The 21,086-nt window shown below is 43.3% G+C and overlaps 2 protein-coding genes across 10 annotated transcripts in view; one reads left to right on the forward strand and one right to left on the reverse strand.

Moving 5' to 3' along the window:
• Positions 1-6,137, forward strand: part of WDSUB1 (WD repeat, sterile alpha motif and U-box domain containing 1) — a 94,323-nt gene extending 88,186 nt beyond the window's left edge. For all 3 annotated transcript variants that reach the window (XM_019522352.1, XM_019522353.1, XM_019522354.1), the window contains one exon: positions 5,631-6,137. In XM_019522352.1, coding sequence (XP_019377897.1) covers positions 5,631-5,803 — 173 coding nt within the window. In that variant the 3' untranslated portion in view covers positions 5,804-6,137. The remainder of the gene's footprint in view (positions 1-5,630) is intronic.
• A 2,115-nt stretch (positions 6,138-8,252) lies between these two features.
• The window catches only part of TANC1 (tetratricopeptide repeat, ankyrin repeat and coiled-coil containing 1), a 285,257-nt gene continuing 272,423 nt past the window's right edge, over positions 8,253-21,086 (reverse strand). For all 7 annotated transcript variants that reach the window (XM_019522346.1, XM_019522348.1, XM_019522347.1 and 4 more), the window contains 5 exons: positions 18,200-18,332; positions 17,125-17,216; positions 13,153-13,299; positions 12,077-12,177; positions 8,253-11,094 (listed from right to left, as the gene is read on the reverse strand). In XM_019522346.1, coding sequence (XP_019377891.1) covers positions 9,663-11,094; positions 12,077-12,177; positions 13,153-13,299; positions 17,125-17,216; positions 18,200-18,332 — 1,905 coding nt within the window. In that variant the 3' untranslated portion in view covers positions 8,253-9,662. The remainder of the gene's footprint in view (positions 11,095-12,076; positions 12,178-13,152; positions 13,300-17,124; positions 17,217-18,199; positions 18,333-21,086) is intronic.

Here is a 21,086-nt window from a genome sequence, read left to right on the forward strand (position 1 = left end):
GAGAGTATCACCTCTCTGGACCAGTTTGAGATGCATCTTTGGATGCATGACAAGATGGCTGGCCTTGCTGGCTGTGGTCTGGCATCGGTGGCTCATGTTCATCTTGGAGTCGATAATGACTCCAAGATCCCTTTCTGCCTCTGTGCTTTCAAGAGGGGAACTCCCCAGCTTGCATCTATACTGTGGATTCCTTCTCCCCAGGTGCAGCACCCTGCATGTATCTATGTTGAACCCCATCCTGTTCTCATCTGCCCACTTTTGTAGTCTGTCTAAATCTAGTTGCAGCCTCTCTCTCCCTTCAAGTGTGTCTACCTTGCCCCACATCTTAGTGTCATCAGCAAACTTGGACAATGTGCTTTCAACCCCCTCGTCCAAGTCGCTGATGAAAATGTTAATCAGTGCGGGCCCGAGGACTGAGCCCTGGGGGACCCCACTGCTCATATCTTGCCAGGTTGAGTATGACCCATCCACCACTACTCTCTGGGTGTGCCCCATCAACCAGTTTTTACCCATCCAACTGTGTAGGCATCAATGCCACAGTCGCTTAATTTATTAATGAGAATGGGGTTAGAGACAGTGTCAAAGGCCTTCTTAAAGTCTAGAAAGACTATGTCTACAGCAACACCATCATCCAAGAATTTAGTTACCTGGTCATAAAAGGCAATCAGGTTGGTCAGGCAGGACCTGCCTTTGAACCCATGCTGGTTGCCCCTGAGCATGATCTCCCCTGCAGGCTCCCCACAGATGTGCTCCTTGATGATTTTCTCCAAGATCTTCCTGAGGACTGAGGTTTGATTTGAGGCATCAGAATCTGTTATTAAGTACCTGAATTTCAAAGGGTCACTTGTAGCTAATTGAAACATTGAACTGTCTCATGGTTGGTACCTCTAGGGAGAGGTAACACAAAATTGTGGGGTGAAATCCTGACTTTTTTTTTTCTGTTGACTTCTGTGGGGTAGGATTTTCACCCCTTCTATTTACTATATCTAACACCTGCCTGAGTTTTCAGTATAACAAATTGAAAGCAAAACAGAGAACTGTTGAGCATCTGCCTGCAATCCAGACAGACCCCAGGCACAGTCTAGCTGCAGTTGCAGGGGCTTCAGTGCAGGCTGTGCAAGCCCATACAGATTCTTGGTGGTTGAAGCCTTTGCCACTACACCTATGCCATTAGTACTCAAGCTAACTCAGTCTGTCTGCGCAGCAGGAGTCACTGGATTGCAGTGTTCATGAGTGTAAGCCAGGGTTGGTAACCTACTGCCTACAGAACCATTCAATCCAGCCCCCGAACATAGGACTTGGGTGTTGGTTGCTCTCCCCATGCCACCATGGGGATAAACATTAGTGCCTGGATCCTGGGGCCCACCTGCTCCTGGATCAAACTGGGTCATTCCAGCCCACACCATGAAAAGCTTGGCAACCATTGGCATGATCTATTCCATACCTGTTTAGTTCAGCTAAGGACACCAGAAAAATGTATATGGTAGTTAAACTTTAGATCGTTAGGCCTTGTCTACAGTTGTTTATCCACAAAGGCATGTCAGTATAATTGCACCAACAGAAGAGTTATTTTGGCAGCATAATTTAAACACATTCCCCAAACAGATTTTATGTTGTATTAGCAGTGTTTTTGCCTGTCTACATGCATCCAGTCTAGATCTTTCACCCAGTATGGCTCTGTCAGGGATTTGTGGTTAGAAAGCTGTCCAGGTATAGCTCTTATCCAAATCCAGCATGTTTCTTTTCTGGACTGAAAGGGATTAGCCATTGAAGTCTGAAATGCTTCAGTGGATGTCTTTACAGGTAATTTGGTTGGAGATCCATGTGGACTGTTTAGGGGCAGGCTTTTATCACACTGGAGCTATGAGAAAGGATCCCTTAATATAGGTGGGATTTATTACAGTCATCAGTGAACTCACGTGATTATAATGTATCTTTCCCCAATTTGCAAGATTTTTATAATTATACTAGAGATGCAGCAGGCTACACTTGTTATAGAAAATGCTTCAAATGTTTTGGGTTTGAGTAAAGCCAACATAATTTGAAAAGTAATTGGCTGTACAGTAGTTATATTTGATGCTGATGTGCAGTACAGTAGGACCAAACATAATTGTTTTACTTTACATATTTAACCTATAACTGAACAACTCTTACTTCCATTGAAAGTAAATTCCCCTGCCAAGGGGTCCGGGTGCTGCCAACCCACCCACAGGCTCCATCTGGGTGGAGGCCTCAGAGGAGCCCTGGGTTGGGTCCCTGGCTGTGCTCAGTCACCACCCCCATTAAGACTTCCTCATGTACACTTACCTGAAGACTCTGGAGACTCTGTCTGAAACCGCTAACTCTGATGCGTGGAGTTTCAGGCCTCCTGCTTTCCCCCTTGTGCAAACTCCCATGCAAACTCTGGTGTGCCCCTGAAGAGCGCCCCTGTTTGTGGGGCATGTTCGCACAGCTCCTGCCCGGTGTGGCTAAAAACCCCTTCCTGATTCTCTACAGCTGGCGGCTCCTCTTCCCCCCTGCCCAGCTTACCTTGCTGGTGCTGCTGGCTTGGTCTTGCTGCTCCTCCTCCTCTCGGTGGGGTCAGGGGAAGCCGAGGGCTCATATGCCCTGCTGCACATGAGGAGACCTAAACTACCCTGACATCTGCTGGGAGGAGCAGTCAGCCAAATCCAACTGTTAACCTGAGTGCAAGACCTTCACCTAACGCAGGAGGTATACGGTACTGCTAGGGGGAATGCCTTACTGGACTTGGTGTTGGTGACAGGGGAGGACCTGGTAAGGGAGCTGCAGATTCGTGGTCACTTTGGGGATAGTGACCACCAATCAATCGAATTCACCATACAGTATAGGGTGGGTAAGAGAACTAGTAGGGTGGAAGTGCTTGACTTTAGGAAGGGTAACTTCAGTGTGCTTAGAAGTCTGGTCAATGACACACTGCAGGATAAGAGTATTGACAAAATGGGAGTCCAGGAAGGATGGTCATTTCTAAAGGAAGCAATCCTTCAGGTGCAGAGGGAACTGATCCCAGTATGAGGGGGGAAAAGAGCCAAAAAACTTCCTTGGCTAAACAGGGAAATCCAGGGGAGCCTAAAGGCAAAAAAGAAGGCGTATAGGCAGTGGAAGTAGAGGGAAGCTACCAAGGAGGAGTATACCTACTTGGCCCACACTTGCAGGGAGGCAGTTAGAAAGGCCAAAGCAACTACAGGGCTGAGGCTGGCAACAGAAATTAAAGCTAACAAAAAGTCTTTCTTTAGGTATGTAGGGAGTACAAGGAAGGCACAGGGTAGCATAGGACCCCTGCTGAACAAGAAGGAGCAATTAATGACAGACGGGGGATAAGGCTGAGCTATTCAGTGAGTTTTTTGCCTCAGTGTTCTTGAACAGGGGTCAAGATAAGTCTCCTAATGGGTCCTTAGATGGGCATCAGAGGGACACCTGCCTACCAACTGTCAATGCTGACTTGGCGCAGAGTCACTTGGATGGACTGGATGTGTTTAAGTCAGTAGGCCCGGGTGAGCTGCATCTGAGGGTACTGGAGGAATTGGCTGGAGTCATAGCAGAACCACTGGCACAGCTGTTTGAGTGCTCATGGTGCTTGGGTCAGATCCTGGAGGACTAGAAAAGGGCAAATGTGGTTTCTATTTTGAAGGGGAGGAAGGAGGATCCTAGTAACTATAGGCCAGTCAGTCTCGCCTCCATCCTTGGAAAGGTCTTTGAAAAGATTATGAAGGATTATATTTATGGGAGTCCAGTGGGAAAAATAATGAGCAGGGAAACCAGCATGGATTCGTAGCAGGTAGATTATGCCTGACCAACCTGGTTTCGTTTTATGACAGGGTCACAAAATGCTTAGACACAGGAGTAGAGGTGGATGTTGTTTACTTGGATTGTAGCAAGGCCTTCCATATGGTATCTCATCCCATTCTCATAAAAAAATTAAGAGGCTGTGACAGATGTTTACAAGGTCTGGTGGGTGGCAAATTGGCTTAGAGGTCATACCCAGAGAGTAGTAGTAGATGGGTTGGTATAGACTTGGAAGGATGTGGGTAGTGGGGGTCTCACAGGGTTTGGTCTTTGGACCTGTACTCTGCAATATTTTCATCAGTGACTTGGATGTGGGTGTGAAGTGTACTGTGTCCAACCCACAATTTAGTATCATCTGCAAACTTGAAGTGCACACACCGGAGGGTAGGGAACAATTGCAGGCAGACCTGGACAGGTTGGAAAAGTGGGCAGTATAACAAGGACAAGTGCAGAGTGCTGCACCTAGGGCCCAAAAATATCCAGCACGCCTACTGGCTGGGAAGTGACCCTCTCAGCAGCACAGAAGTGGAAAGGGATCTTGGAGTCATAGTGGACTCCAACAGGAACAAGAGTTGTCAGTGTGATGAAATCATCAGCAAAGCTAACCACACTTTATCATGCATCAGCAGATGCATGACAAATAGAACTGAGGTGATACTTCCCCCCTATGCGGCATTAGTCAGACCACAGTTGGAGTACTGCGTCCGGTTTTGGGTGTCATACTTCAAGAAGGATGTTGATAGACTTGAGAGTCCAGAGGAGGGCCACTTAGTCTCTCCTCATTGGGCTTGTCCTGAAAGCCCCTATCCATATGAGGGACCTGGACCTCTTCAGCCTCTATGAGAGAAGGCTGAAAGGCAGTCTTGTGGCTGCCTACAAATTCATTAGGGGGATGCAGCAATGGATCAGAGATGCTCTGTTCGCCAGGGTGCCTCTTGGGGTAACAAGGAACAGTGGTCACAAACTGACAGAGAGCAGATTAAGGCTCGATATGAGGAAAAACTTCTTCACTGTGAGGGTGGCCAAAATATGGAATGGGCTTCCAAGTGAGGTGGTGCTCTCCACTACCTTGGGGGTGTTTAAGAGAAGGCTGGATAGGCATCTGGCTGGGGTCACTGGACCCCAGCACTTTCCTGCCTAGACAGAGTCAGACTCGATGATCTGTTGAGGTCCCTTCTGACCCTAGCATCTATGAACCTATGAAAACATTTACTTTTTGTGGCAGAAATAAAGGTTTAGATGGTACAAGCTGGTGGTTCTCAACTTGTCTCACCCCAACTGCTGTTGTGCTGCCTCAACTTACTTCATTGGTTCTTAACCAGTAAAAAGTGCCTTGTGCACCATCACGCTGGGAAGGGCTAAGGTAGAAGAACCCACTCCTGCTGCAGCTCATCTCATTGTGATCCTGTATGGCATCTTCTAGATGCCATACTGAAAAGAGATGGAACTGTCCCTGCACCCCAGTTTCCAGGAGCAGCATGGTGGGGAAGGGCTGCAACATAAGGCAGCACTTCTGCCTCAGCCCTCCCTGGTCTGGCTGGGCATGAAGCAAGCAGGCCTATACTGAAAGGGCCTCCCATGGGCACACATGTTTAGAACCACTGATACAAACCCATCCTGAATAAGAGATAGTGAACGACAGGAAATAGAGAGGGGTGGGGTCTGGCGAGTTAAGACCAGGTAGGATATTAGTGTGACCTTTGTCACATCACCTCTCTGTGTCTCAATTTTTTCATCTGGAAATAATGCTTCCCTGCATCACAGGCTTAAAATTCAGTAACTTAAGATCTGTGGAATGACATTGCTATATATTTTTCTCTTTATAGACGGCTATTCCTATGAGAAGGAGGCAATGGAAAATTGGATCAGCAACAAGAGACGGTCTAGTCCCATGACAAATCTCCCTCTCCAGTCTCTTGTGCTTACCCCAAACAGGACTCTGAAAATGGCCATCAGTCGCTGGCTGGAGACTCAGCAGAAATATAATGAAACAACTTAATCTTGAATGCCCCAGCTATTCCTTGAAACTAACTGAATTGAAACTGTAGGTAGTTGAAGAAAACAGCTCTATCAGACATTTTAAAATGCTGGAGAGAAAAAAGGTAAGCTTCTGTTTATGGTGTCTTCAGGCTGGAACTCCAACAAAGGCCTTGAAATTCAGAAGTCACACACAAAAAAAAATCATAGAACATACATTTGGGCACCTCATGTAAACTACTGAAAATATTTTTTTTAATACTAGAACTTGAATTACCTTGTACTGTTTTTATAAGAAAAAACAGGCTAATTGATAATATGCATGTTTCAAAATAAAGTTGTTACAATTGCCAGTATTTTAATGTCTGTCCTTTGAGTGGGTGCGAGTGTGTGTCAAAAAAGTTGATTTAACCATAACAAAATAAACTTCACAAAGCCAAGCAGTCTCTAATAAGGTTGCCTTTAATTGCATGATCACCTATTACCTGCTGCCCCATTCAGTGCAAGAGATGAATGATATATCCTGCTGGGTATATCCCAGTAGGAGTGGGGGAGTTGCCCAACAACAGGCTGATTTAGAGCTACTGAGCTCGTAAGGAGCAGTAGTTCTTCTGAACTACTTCTTAGAGAACCTTGGCTTCCAAAAACCCAAAGTTAAGTGATAGAACTGGGCTTAAAAAATAACAATTGCTCACTTGGGACAGAGGAATGGGGGCAGAGAGGATTAATAAGAGACTTGCAACCCTTTTGTTGGTGGATTTGTCTCCTTTATTTGTTTAAACAAATGGCCAAGGTGCACACAGACTTGATTTGGTGCTTTCTTTGTGGGATCTTACACCCAACTCCATACCATTTCTCTGTGCCTGGGTCCCAGTGCTGCAGCTGCAGTCATTAAGTTAGTTCTGCATAATATATTGCTTGAGAACTTTAGGGAAAAATGACCAGGCAGTAAATGACAACCTCCTTATAATATGGTAAATAAGTGACCACAGTGTGAGAGAATGAATGGAGGAGATAGTCCCTTCCATCCTCCTGCACACTAGGGGATTCGTATCTAGACTCGGCTTTCCTTGGAATTTCCAGGCATGGTCCTGGGCACCCAAAGGACTTTGTTTATTTCTTTTACGAACCCTGCTCTACCCTCTTGCATGCCTGCTCTGCTTTTTTTTACCACCTCTTCAACAACAGGGAACAAAGAACAAGACATTCTTCAACTGGTGGGAAGTCACTGCTTAAAGTTTCTACAAGATTAACTAGATCCACTTCACCCAGTTTCTGCATGCTGCCTGATCTTGAGTGACACTTTTAATGGGGTGCAAAAGCTGAAGAGAAGGAACAATGGAGGTATCAACCTACCTCTCCTGTAAATAAGCAGTGCTTCCCCTGTTTTCTTCAGTCTTCCAGCAGGTAGTGACAGTATTATATATTCCTCTTACAGCTTTGTCAGGTTTTTTTTTTTTCTTAACAGCCGAGAACTTCAGAGGAAAAAGTATAGACTTTGGCTGTTTCAGACAGCAGCCCATCTGGACAAAGGTGAGTGACCCTGCTTCTGTGGCAAAGGGGGTCTCAAATCCAATTTACTTTATAAGTGTCAAGGGAAAGTTTGACTTATTTCCATCAGCACCAGGTTCCTTAGTAGCTTTGGCTGATGCAAGTAAATTCAGTTCAGGCAAACCCTTGATTTAAAAGCAGAAGAATCCAGGCTGCATAAGGTTTTGGACCTGTTCCAAATGAAGAGGAAATTGGTTCCACCTCTTAGCATAACTACTACTTCCCACCCACTCCTGCCCCTCAGTGTAGATTAGTTTAGAAGAATCAGTTCCAAAGCAACATAAAAATAACTAGAAAGAGGCAATGTTATATTAGAAAACAAAGCACTGACCCAGTTATAGCAGCTACAACTATTACTTTGGGTTCACCATTATACGCAAGTTCTACCTGATACTCGTATAATTTTGAGACGTGGACAAGCCCTTAAAGCAAATCTGAACTGTTAGCAGACAGCTTCTTAAGTATTGTCCAAAATAGCCTCTCGCCCTAACAGTCTGGAACATGGGAGGAGTTCTTGGATCTTGCGTCTTAAACACTCCTTGAGAATGTTTTTTTGACATTTAACACAGTAACCTGTTTCATTGCTGCTTCAATGACTGTGGCTCAGCTCCACAACTGCAGTCTTCCATCTGGGGATCAAGGCAGATCTCACGATTTAGAGCTCTGTTCTTTCAGTATAGATTACTGCAATACTGGTGAAGCTGAAGGGGAAGAAGCCTCTTACCTACAAAATTTCACCCGCTCATTCTCTAGCTTTCAGTCATCAGTGTTATCATTCAAGTGTTCTTTCAGGTGTAGAGGGGATAAATTGTATAACAATTATTAACAGAACCTTACCTGTGACTGTGCAACTTGCTCTAATCGATGTCAGCTGTTTTACAACTCAGTTTACACATCAAAGAATACCTCTCAACCCAAGACTATATTAATAGTCTTTATTTCATATGGAAAAATACAGTAGCTGTGCAAAAAACAGAACTACAGAACAAGAATAACATAAGACTCGTCCAAATAACCAAGAAACAGTAAACAATAAATAAGCTAGAGCATAATGCAAACTCATTCAGGAATTTGTAAAAAATGTGTAAGGCTGTTTTTACAATGTACATACACACTGTACATGGGAATAAAAGCTGAAAAGTGACTGAATACTCCAACTTGTACAATACAGATCTTAATTACACTCACAGGAATGTCATTACAGCCATTCATTTTGAAAACATTCTTGCAAATATAGAACCTTTTTCTATGAAAAACCTCACAACCCCATCCTAGAAAGTATCTGCACATACACTTTTCCTCAAACTTTCATCTTCATACCTTCAAAATAATACATCAGGTTTGCTATAAAATCATTTTAATAAAGTATTTTATTCCTGTACCTTTTCTCCATGAATGAATGATGCATCATTTTGCATTAAGGTAGCACCTCAGAGGTGTTTAGATAAACTATATAAAGTGCGGTTACGGTTATATTGTTAACATGCCATAATATAGTATTATTCAGTGCAATAACCAGGAAAGTTGAAGCCTTTAAAAATGCATGCAAATCTGTCCTTGTGTTTCTCCAGATCTTACTTGGTTTCTTATAGAAACTAAAACAAAAAATAAAATTATATTTACATGTTACCACATGGCTGCTTGTAGATTATACTGTTACACAAATGACTTGAAAAGTTCCTAAATTTACATTATGCAACCCAATTATATCCTGCTAGAAAACTGATAAAAATAATACAATAGCTTTTGGATAAAAGCATTCATTTACAGACCGGTCTGTTATACCATGAATTCCATCCTTATTTATAACACTGTTGTGGGACTCAAATGCTTTAAGCACTGGAAAGAGGGATGGCTAATTATTATGCAGCTGATGAGGTATACAATCAGAAGCCATAATTAAAACCCTATATAAGGTGAAAATGTTAAAATCTTATAATAACCAGGATATAATGGAAAGTAAATAATTTCCACGTTTGAGGTCCTAATGTGATGCATTCATAAGCCTAGTTGACCAGGTATGCATGACTCAATTGTTTCCAACCAAACTTGACATTCCAGTTAATATTCCTATGCTGTGGTGTTGCAAATAGTGTAAAAAAGTGGTTGTATCCCATATTTTGTTAGTACTACTGGCCAACTTGGACAACCTACTCAGACTTGGAGAAGTGGCCAGGTAATTAAATATTTTATTTAGGAACAATAGTCTATGATGATGAAACAGCCTTATATTAGTGATTAATGAAAGCAATCAATATGCTGTTATGCACCGAGTTTACAAGCGCATGTTGTTTATTATTCTGTTTGTTATACAAAAGGATATATTCTATTCATACATTAGACTCAACAAATGAACGCTTTGGTTTTGCAGAAGAGACATGACTTAAATGGCCTTCCTTATTAATATAGGACTGTTGTTTAGACGGAGCATCTGGAAACAAATGGGAGACAGGCTTAGATGTCCTGCTGTCTTGAGAGTGGGCAGGCATTTGGCTCTTGAGCTCTTTGAGTTCTTTAGCCTGCATTCCATTTTGGATACCTTCTCCAGGGGCCATAGCTGTAGAGGAGGTTTTGGTTAAATTACTGTATCCACTGGGCTGTTTGCCAGAAAACTGCTCACAGGTTGTGGACTGAATGCCCCCACCAGAAGCATTTGGTAGCAATCCTTCAGATACCTGGCAATTCCAAGTGCGATTTGTTTGACTGCTCTGCTGCTGAAACCTGGCAGTCTTATCCATGATACCCATAAATGGGGTATTGCGTGGTCTATGTTCAGTTGTACTACTTAGACCTTGGCTAGGTTTATTTTCCTTAATTCGAACATCTGGCCCTAGTCCTTTCATGTTATCTGAAAAGCTGTTGCTTGAAGTTAAACTGTTGGAAGAGCTGGAAATAATCAAGCTGCCAGATGCAGAGCTAGAAGAGACAGCACTTATTCCAGGCCCTTGCAGCCTTGCTTCACTGAAATGCATTTGAACTCCTTGGGTGGGTGCTGCTTTCTCCATGGCTGCTGGCCTGTCAGTGGTTTTGGACTTACTTGTGAATGAGTGAGCAGATGTACTCTCACTGTGCTGTAAATGGGAGAACTGGTTAGATGCTAACCTTTCATTGTAGAGGCCAGAGGAGGCTCCTGTGGGAATGTTTCCAGATGATACAGTGTTTGTCCCATCTATAAACTGACTTTTACTGTTGGCCAGATTTCCAGGGTGTCGACCTGGCATTGGACTGGAGGGAAGATGCTGAAAAGATGACTGTGTCTTTGTACTACACTGACCACTTCCAGTTCTTAGCCCTGACTGTGTAGAGCTCAAATGCTGATTTGTTTTTACAATCTGTGCTTGCTTTGTAGGCTGCATGATCAAACCCGGCTCTCTCAGATATTTACTTCCTGCTCTGTTCTGAGGGGATGCTGGTCTGGCTTTCTGCTGAAGGCCTTCTTGAAGGGTCCTACTGTAAGGTGAAGCAGCCAGGGAATGCTGCAGCCTCTGTGAAGGTGGAATGGACTCATCATGGTATGGCAGTTCTTCCTCTTCTATTTCTTCAAGACCCATACGATCATTCAAACCTTGGCCAAGAGCCTCCTCTTCATTGTCAGAGTCATTACTCTGCTGTGCCGGCTGAGGAGACTGCCTCTTCTGCTGCTGGGTTCTCTGGAACTGTTTGCATTCCTCTTCTACTCGAGCCAGGAGCCTTTGTATTTCTTGATTACTAGGACACAGCTTTATGGCTTCTCGGAGGTCAGCAAGAGCTGCAAGAAACTGTCTGTAAAGAAAGAAAATTAAAAGGAAACCATTCTCAAAGGCACAATGTCATGACTGAACACTGGTGGTCCTGTATCTACTATTCTCAAGGGAGCCCTTTGATCTGCTGTCTCATCTGAAACTCTCCTGCCTCTGGAGATGGAAAGGGTTGGGAATCGTCTACACCAAAAGGGCACTTGGGGTGGGGAAAAAAGGAGAGTCCCATGTCCTTCCTGTTCCATCCCAATGGAAGACCCAAGTCCAAGGTCCTTCAAGGAAGACAGATGAAATAAGCAGGTGCATTGGTAGCGCTGCAGAAAATGGCAGGAGGGGGCTCAGCATCAGACTTACTTCCTTGCAAACAGCTGGCAGATATCCCTTGTAATGCTGCCCGCCCCAGAATGAGTGCTTCTTTTACCCTTGCTAGGAGGGGTGTGTGTACCATGGGAAAAGAAAGAAAAAGATCCTACTCCCTACCAACCAGATTCTTTTGGAGGGTGAAGGCATCCACCACTTCACGCTACTGGCCACACCATAACATTTTAGGGTTCTTCTGTTCACTCGTCCTATTAGCTATCTTTGGAGTCCTGTAAAGAACTGTTGATGAACTTCCTTTGGCTTGCCAGCTTATGGAATGGGTCAAACAGTCTTGTGGAAGGAGTCACAGATGATTGAGACGTAAGGGGGAACGCAGCTGAAATTAAAAACTGATGTGGTTCCTTTACACAACTCCGACTATTTCAAAGAACTGTTAGGGAGTCCAGCAATAACTGCTTATGCTGTGTTCAGTGACCTCCCATATGTCACTGAACTCCCAAGAAAAACTACTAACATGAATGGAAACAGCACGATGGAAGAGGGGACCAAAATGAGAGGGAATCTGCAGTAAAATCCCAACATTCAGGCACTTTAAATTTGCACCAGATCAGCTATGGAAACATGATGTGGGAGAAAAGTTAGGCAGCTGCTGAAACAGGTTACACAGCAAAAAGTTTAGACAGTACCTGCTATTTCTTTTGGCTCTTGCTCTAGCATAATAGGCTTCATAAGATTTGGGTTTCAGTTCAAGTGCCTTGGTAGCAAACTCTTCAGCCATGCCAAAATCCTGACAATAACAATTATCTAGTCAGCTCACAGGGACAAATAATTTAGAAACATGTTACATACACTTCACTTTCAGACACCACCAGAAACAGTAAATTTTGAGAGCTTCTATCACACAGCCCTTCAAACTGACAAAAAAAAGTAAGCTGGTACATTAAAATCAGATGCAACTGACAATGCTACCCACTGGTCCTGTTGACACAAGGAAACTGACTGATGTAACTATCCTGGTTTGCTCCCTGTGCGGACACTGACTATGTCTACATGAGACAATGACTGCGCAGTTGTTTCTGCACAGTCATTTAGTATGTGTATAAACAAGTACTAAATGACTGTGCAGTAACTGGAGTTAACTGTGTTGTAGCATCGCCGAATGGCTTTTAGGTGACGCTGACCACGCAGCTTCATTACTACTGCGCAGTAGCGTTGTGTTACACTTCATACCATGCAACACTACTGTGCAGTAGTAACGAGCTACTGTGCAGTCAGCATCTTGTGTAGATGTGGACACTATTTTGGAATCAAAAGGGTTTAGAATGTAGAGGACTTCAAGTCAGTAAGTTTCTTACTTCATGAGTAAACTTAAAAATTGGGACCTCAAAGAAATGCCTGGATGACAGTTACAATGCTAATAAGGAAGGACAAAGTGTCATGGCTTTAGGACCTGGGAAGGCAGAAATCCGACAGACTACATGTGGCCCTGAAAGTGACTCTCACTTCTGGAGCAGCAGATACCATGTCCGTGGCTTACCTCTCCCCATCTTACCCCTAATTTGAGGCTGGTACCACAGGAGTATTTTATACATTTTTCCCAACAATAACTTTTCCTGTACCTGCTTCAGCTCAAAAGAAGGAACAAGTCAGAGGGACACTGATACCAGCATAGTGTGCATGTCCTTTATACATTTTTAGACCTGGAGCCTCAGGTTTCCAAAGCAAGAAGGGTACAATTAACAGAAGAACAGTAAGAACTCACGTTTGTTTTTCTGCGGCACCGTGACAAGTTTAAATACAGCGAAACTCTCAGCTCGTTGAAAGCTTTCATTTCTTCTCCAAACCCTTCCCGAGGAAACTTCCTTAGGGCATGCTGATATCGCTGAGCTGCTTCTTTCATCTTCCCTTTCTAAGGGTTAGAACACAAGAGCATTAGATGTTGATTTGTAAATGCTGCTTTAATTTTAAACTATATTCATATTTGCCAGCTGGCAACAGAAGCTCTTCAAACAGATTCAATTTTTATATGTTGTTTATTTTCAAGTAGTTACATGGTGAGGAAGTTCATGAGTTAATATCTGGGAAGTAATTTTTAAAATTGGGGTAGCTATGCAAATATTTACCAGGATAATATTTATACTTAAATACATAATGCCAGTGCTGCAACAGAATCCTTCTGACACATAAGACCTTTCGCTAATACACCTACTTCGTCCTGTTTAGCTGTGGAATGTAATTTTTAAACTAAAAGCAATCATTTAGTTGGCTTAAATGTCTCAACAGCAATACTGAGTGGCAAATGATGTCTTTAAGGAACAGAAGCAGGGCTGATCCTTGGGCTAGATTGGGCCTGCAGACTAGCCTCATGCACTGGATCGAGTGCGGGGCCAGTTTGGCACGGTGCTGTGAACAGCATGCTCCCTGGACCTGCCTGGAGCAGGCAGTCCTGCACTACCATAAGATGATCTCAGGAAGGGACACCTCCCATCCAGAACGTCATACAAAAGGCAGATTTCAACAGCTTCCAACTTCATTTTGGACCTGGAAGCCTTGTTGCTGTCTTGTCATTGCTGCAATTCACTTGAGTGGTGAAAGGAATCCAAAAGATTAGCAGAGGACATCTCTATGGTGAGATGTATGCCTTTGAGAAGCTTTTGCTAACACTTCTTAGCAAGATTTGATAAGTGCTAGTAACTGCTTTAGTTCAGGTGTGTCAAAGATATGGTCTGCAGGACAAACCTGGCCCATGGAGCCCTATTGTCTTGCCCTTAGCGCTGCCTGTGGGTCTCAGATTGAACCTGCATGCTGCCACTGTGCTCTGAGCCAGTCTGGGAAGATGCTGTCCTCACCACTAAACCAAACCAGCCCCACAGTCTGCAGGCCTGATCCACCCCTAGAACCCGCTGAGCACTACTCATCTGGCCCACAGCACCTGAGGATTTTGACACCTCTGCTTTAGTTAACAGAATTAAAGCATTCTTTTTTCTTATTTTTATAGTAAATTTCTTTTTATAAACTTCTCTACTAGTTTGTATTACCATTGATGCTAAAGTCACTTTGAAGTCTTCTCATTGTGGTGTCTGTTTATAAATACATGCTTACATTTTCAGAAGTGACTTGTACCCTGGGGTATGTTGATTTTTACATCCAACCTGAGAAACTCCATAAGGTCTCAGTGTTAAGAGTACGAGTGCTTCTGAATACTTCTGAAAAAACTCAGATAATCTATGGCATCAAACTGAATACCTCAAACTGAGGCAAATACAGCAAAAGAACAAATCAGGTGCAGAAGACTAATACAGCTCCCCCAAGGAAAGACCAATATTATGCCTCAGAGGAAGCAAGGAAAACACTGTTACCCCTGAATACTGTAAATAACTGAAACTAAGCAAATGTCGATTTTCTGTAGAGAAGAAAAAACAAAACTGCACCCTTTGATTACCTGCCAATACTCAGATTTAATTCTATTTAATGCCTGTTAAGGTAGACAAAACTCCAAAATGACATGTCAGTGATACACTGGTCATACCATGTTCTTAAAAGCAAACAAACAAATAAATAATCAGACTTTTAGATATTCAAACTGAAAACCAGGCCACTGGAACGTGCATAAAAATAGCTTTAGAAGAGAGAGAACAGGTTTTCCTCTCTTAGAGTTGCAAAATAGTTGTTACATACTGTGAGCACAATCAAACTGTCAAATATGCTTTAGACTGTATAATAATTATCCATTTAGTTCATATCTGCTTGTTGCATTTCTGCAAATGAATCAAAAAAAAATCTAAGAAAAGATTCAACAACCCCAAGCCCTTGGAAATCAGTGTGGACTGCTACACTAAAAGAAATCAAATGATCTTATGGGGAAAAAACCCCAGCACGGATTTCAGACCTCTATTAACAACTAATAAAACACATGAATGGGATCTTGCCCTGCTATCCTGATCTGTGAGTACCACAACTGAAAGAGACATGGGGGGTCTTGGCTGACCACATGCTGAACATGAGCCACCAATGCGATGCCATGGCTGGCAAAGCAAATCAAACTCTGGCATGCATCCACCAATGCATCAAGCAAAACCAGGGACATTGTCCTCCTGCTCTACTTGGCCTCAGTGAGGCCCCAGCTGGAGTAGTGTGTCCAGTTTTGGGTCCCCCCACTTCAGGAGAGCTGTGGATAAGCTTGAGAGAGTCCAGAGGAGAGCACCCGCATGATCAAGGGCCAGGAGAGCAAGCCTTATGAGGAGAGGCTGAGGTACTTGGGACTCTTCAGCCTGGAGAAGAGAAGGATCAGAGGGGACTTGGTGGCAGCCTTTAAGTACATAAGGGTGGTGCACCAGGATAACAGTTCACCAGGGCTCCCCAAGGGATAACAAGATCTAACAGGCACAAATGTCTGGAAGGCTGATTTAGACTGGACATAAGGAAAACTTCTTTATGGTCTGCAAGCACCTATTCTGGACTCATTCAAATGCTGTTTGGATGCTTATCTTGCAGGGGTCATTTGACCCCAGCAGACTTCCTGCCTATGGCAGGGGAGCTGGACTCGATCTTGAGAGGTCTCTTCCAGCCCCTAATGTCTATGAATCTTATGACCTAAGCAGAAAACAAACCTAGTCAGCAAATTAATACAGAGCTAAAGAGGAAGGACTTGGTGCTGGTAAATCAGGAACCAGCAGTTGTTTTTCTCAGAACCAACCATGAAGCAAAGTTTTACATGCTGCTGGAGGACCCTTCTGCTGGAGGGGCTGAGATGTTCCCCAGTCAGACCCTCTCAGAGAACACTGTCATTCTCTGTGCTTAAGTGTACATATAACAAAGTACGATTTTACCCCATGCAAAAGGCACCCAATTCTGAACTCTTAAGTTAGTATTCAAAGCTCCCTAAATTATCAGGGGATTCCAAGATTTTTTCCTATTATTTAAATGAAGCCAAGCATGTCCACACCACTGGCTTACAATGGCATAAACTGGAGTTAGCAATAATGATGCCATGCACCATTTGCCACTATGCCTTTTAACTGAAGAGACTATTAGTGTTTTGTACACATTTGAGCCTCATATATTGGTATGAGATAGCAACAGAGATAAAGTGACAGAACTTTGTAGCCCCAAAAGGAATGACCCAATACCTTTCAAATCCAATGCCAAAAATAGGCCTCAAGTGACCTTCACAATTGGCATGTCAGACATAAGTCAGATACAGCAGATATAAATCTACAGTCATGTCCAAACTAGCTCTTGTAAAACAATGCATCAATAGTTAAAAACCTGTATCAAATATGCTCCTATTTTGCTCAATTCATATGTAAATGGCATGCAGAGAAATAGACAAACAAGAAGCTGTGCTTGAATGCACCCAGCACATGATAATTTAAATAAGGTCCCTTCAGATGAGCTTCCTAACCTTCATTACTCTTAAAATAACTAAAGACTAAGAATCTCCAGTGGGTGACTAGATGTCCACCACATGGAGTCTAGGTCACGCCTCAATCCAGTCATCCCTGGACCTGGGTGTTTTGGATCGCACGCTCTTTTTCCAGTTCCACTCCAAGCTCCTTTGTCCAACCCCCAATATGAATATAGTGTACCTAGCACATATAGTTGCTGGTACTTTGCTAAAGGCAAAGACAAAATGGCAGGTCTTTTGAATAGCCTGAGTCTCTCCTTACCACTCTTGAGCCAAAGGCTTATAACTTTCTTTCTTTTTCAGCAAGGAAATTGAATTTCTACTTACTTTGTACAGTACGTTTCCTTCTTCCATCAGCTTCTGCAGTAGAATAATCAGAATGTCAGGTTTAGAAGTGGCCATTGCCCAAGCTGCATTTCCTGCAAATTACAATAGTAAACATTTTTAAAGGGGACTTTGGTATTAACATATTTACTCATATACTGATTTGGCAGCAGCTGCAACAGGGTTAAACCTCTAGCTTTTGGCTGAGCAGGAAGAAGTGGGCAAGTGATATAGACAGTAAACTCTGCCCAGTGCTGTGCAGCCTTGGGGGGGGGGCACAACAATTCTGGAAAAATCTTTTTTTCATTCTGCCTTCCCAAGAGAAGGTACCTGTCTTATCTGGGGGCACATGGTACACAAGAAAATACAGTAATGGGGAAAATAAAGCATTGGTTCACTCGCAAACACTTAAATTTACTCACTATTTCACAAGTGAGGAATGACTGCAGAATTTTAATACTTGCAGCAGCTTGCTATTAATGGTCCAGAACAGGTTTACCAGGTTTAAGTCCCAGCACAGGACAACACTTAAGTGCATGTTTAACTATTTATTTCCTGAAGTATACTGATATCACAGGTTCAAGGGCATGTTATCTACTTGCTGCTCATGAGGCATGATGGGAATTGTTACAAACAGAATTTTTTAATCTACTTTTTCATTGTGACAGAAAAAATATTAACTCAGTTTTATGTTAAAAGACTATTATTTAGGCTTTCAAGTCATTCCCTCAGACATTTGGAAATAGAATTAATGTAGTCTGCCCAAGAATAATTCAGCCCCCTTGTACCCAGTCTTTAATGAAAGTTTCCACCAGACCTTTCAGTGTACCAGATGGACAAACACTGAACACAATTAAGGTTGCTTGTGCAATCCCAAGTCTGAAATTTCCTAGCACTTGGTGCGATGGACTTTTCAGCCTCAATAATGTTCTTTTTGTAGGTTGATGCGATCCACTTTATCAATTTTCATTCAAGAAAAACTCAGTTACACAATAAAGTAATTCCACTATGGCAGACATTTGAGTTTTCCCCATTCTAGGGAAAAATGCTTTGGTAGTATAAGATGGGTTTTACTAACCTAATTTGGCTCCTTTCTTAAGTAGCATGACCACTACTGCTGTATTTCGACATCCAATTGCTCTGTCCAATGGACGCATACCACTGTGGTCAACATGTTCAATCACTGCACCCTTCTCCACTAAATACTGTACCTAGAACAGAAAGGTAGAAACAAACCTTTAACAATTCTCAGCAAGGGAAGCAAAGGGAGTTCATTTTTAGCACTGGAAGTTTCTGAGAAGACCAGTACAGGTATTCAGCCTGCAGGCACTGCCCCTGGCCCCCTTTGCTCTCCTGTGCCTTCCCCAGTCTGGGTGGATCCTGTCTGGGCAAGGTGTGGAGAGCAGCAGCTGCTCCACTCCTCCAGGTCCTGAGGAAGTGCAGTGGTGGGGACTGGCTCTACTCTGGATCTTTGGGAGTGACACAGGAGGAGCAGTAGGGCAAAGCCCCATGTCTGCCTCCCCCTGTTCCCCAGATGGGGCAATTTCTGGTCTGAGAAAAGGAAGGGAGCTTCAGCAGCTGCTTCACACCCCACCAGAGCACTCCTAGTCTGGGAAAAGGCCCTCTCCTGTTCCCCAGGCGAGGCAGTGCCCAATCACAGGAATGGGCAGCAAACACTGCCCCACTCCCCTCCAGAGCCAGTATACAGGCTTGTGAGAAACTCGCTCTTAGGGGAGATCTCCCAGGTGTCAACCTGGATGATTTTTCTCCTGGAAGGGGCATGTTTCCTCTAGGAGAAAATGAATACTTGCTTGTATACTTGTAGTTTCTACTGGGGAAACAGCAATTCTCTCAGCAGAAACATAATGCCTCTGTCTGCCGTACTGACCTATATCGGAAGCAGTCACACTTTTCTGAGAGCGCCCAGCTCCCCAACACATACAGAAACCATGGAAGTACCATGGTGAGGTTCAGACTAGTCTTACTCAAAGTTTCCATTCAATCCTATCAAATATAAATTAAAATAACTTTTTTGATCAGTTGGCAGCAAAGAAAAAGGAAATGGCAATCCGGAAATAGTTACAGACTGTGATGGCCATTCTTTCACTTCACTGATTTAATTTCGGTGACACAATCTAATCTGTCAGTAGCAGATATATACCGAGAACACCATAAGGATGACACTTCATGCTCATTCCCCTATTTGTGCACACAGTGAGCTTCAAAATGCTGACACAGCAATTTGCATTTGACTAGAGAAAAGCTAGGATGAAAATATAGAGGAGCGGTGTGAACCGTATGTGCTTCAGGGTAATTAATAGAGGTTTTCTTACAGCATTTCAAAATAATGTTGTGACACTAACACAACAAGTGTGAAACTACAGTACCAAAATGGTTTCAATTTGTTGATAGTTTGGGGAAGAATGCAGCACGGTACCATAAAGAGGGACATTCAGGCTACCTTTCCGCAGCACTCACATATAGATGATTGGAAATGTTCTAGTTAAAGTAGCAATACTGTACTAATAAATAATGACTTCCTAGTCTACCTGAAGAAACCTAAAGTTAAATTTATTACTTTCTAAACTACTTATTAGAGGAGTTTGATGCTGCAGTGAAGAGATAAAGGCATAAAGCAGCAAGAAGGGCAACAAGGATGATTAGTGCTATAGAGGGGCTTCCACGTGAGGAGAGACTAAGGAGACTAGGCCTATTCAGTTTAGAAGAGACACTTGAGAGGGAACACAGAGGTTTAAACACTAGATGGGAAGAGAAAGTAAATAGGGATTTATTATTTACTCTCTCAATACAAGAACTAGGGATCATAAAATCAAACTAGTAAGTAGTAAGTTTAAAACTAACCAAAGGAAGTTCTTTTCCACACAGCATAGCTAAACGTGTGGCACTGAATTACACAGCATGTTGCAGAAGCTGACAGTTTAGCCAGATTCAAAGAGATTGGACAAACCCTTGGAGGAAAGGTGCATTCAGTAGCCATTGAGCATGGGAGTTAGGAGCACAGCCTCCGAATCAGAGCTTCCAACTTCAAATGCTGGAGACTACAATTGGGAGAGGAGCAGTGCAATTGTGGGGGACTACAATTCGGAGAGGGGAAAAACTCTGGTCACATCTTGCTCACTCTCCCTTTCAGCCTCCACTCTGCCATTGTGACACACAGGATACTGGGCAAGATGGACCTATGGTCTCCCCCAGTAAACGACAGTTCTTATATGGAATAAAAACAAAGCTCTTGGTGCTGCTGCCAGTCTGTTAGACTGACTGTCAGTTAGACCTGCTCCAGCAACTCCTGCCACCTCTACTGCTGGTGAGTTGCTTGCTTCTGATGTTACTAATTTTCCTATGTGTCACGCCCAAGATATACTGTCCCCATCCAGACAAGGGAGTCTAAAGATCAGCTCCATCCTCCTATCATTGCTGCCAGGAAGGCCTGAAGAGTCTATGGAGATGACGCGTAGGGGTCACCAAATGAAATCATGATCAGATTCCTCTTGGAGCAGTCCTGCTACTACTGCTTCTCGGGACTCAGGAAAACCCTGATGATCATCAATCAGAGAAATGTTCAAAGGTGAACTGTGCTTTAGTACTCTGCACAGCTTTCATGCGCGACTGAACCAGGGGTGCTTTTCTGAACAGAGAGGACACCCTGCTCCCCAACACATGCAGAAACAATAAAAGTAGCATGTTACAGTTCAGACATTGCAACAGGCATACACTAAAAGAACTAAAATAGACACATCAAACCATTACAGCAGCTGTGCTCCCACACGTTTGCTGGCTGAAAATATGTACTATATAATTTCTTTGAAATGTGATTTCTGAACCCTTGCTCCCTCGGGAGTTTATATCACAAATAACAGACATCCCAAACAAGGTTTGTCTTGCACACAGTATCTGATGAGCAGCAGCAGTTTGAAAATCTCCTCCTCCCCCCCTGCCCCCCCGCC

The sequence above is a fragment of the Gavialis gangeticus genome, unplaced genomic scaffold (genome assembly GCF_001723915.1).
Source record: "Gavialis gangeticus isolate Ggan-Ray unplaced genomic scaffold, GavGan_comp1, whole genome shotgun sequence".
NCBI lineage: Eukaryota > Metazoa > Chordata > Crocodylia > Gavialidae > Gavialis > Gavialis gangeticus.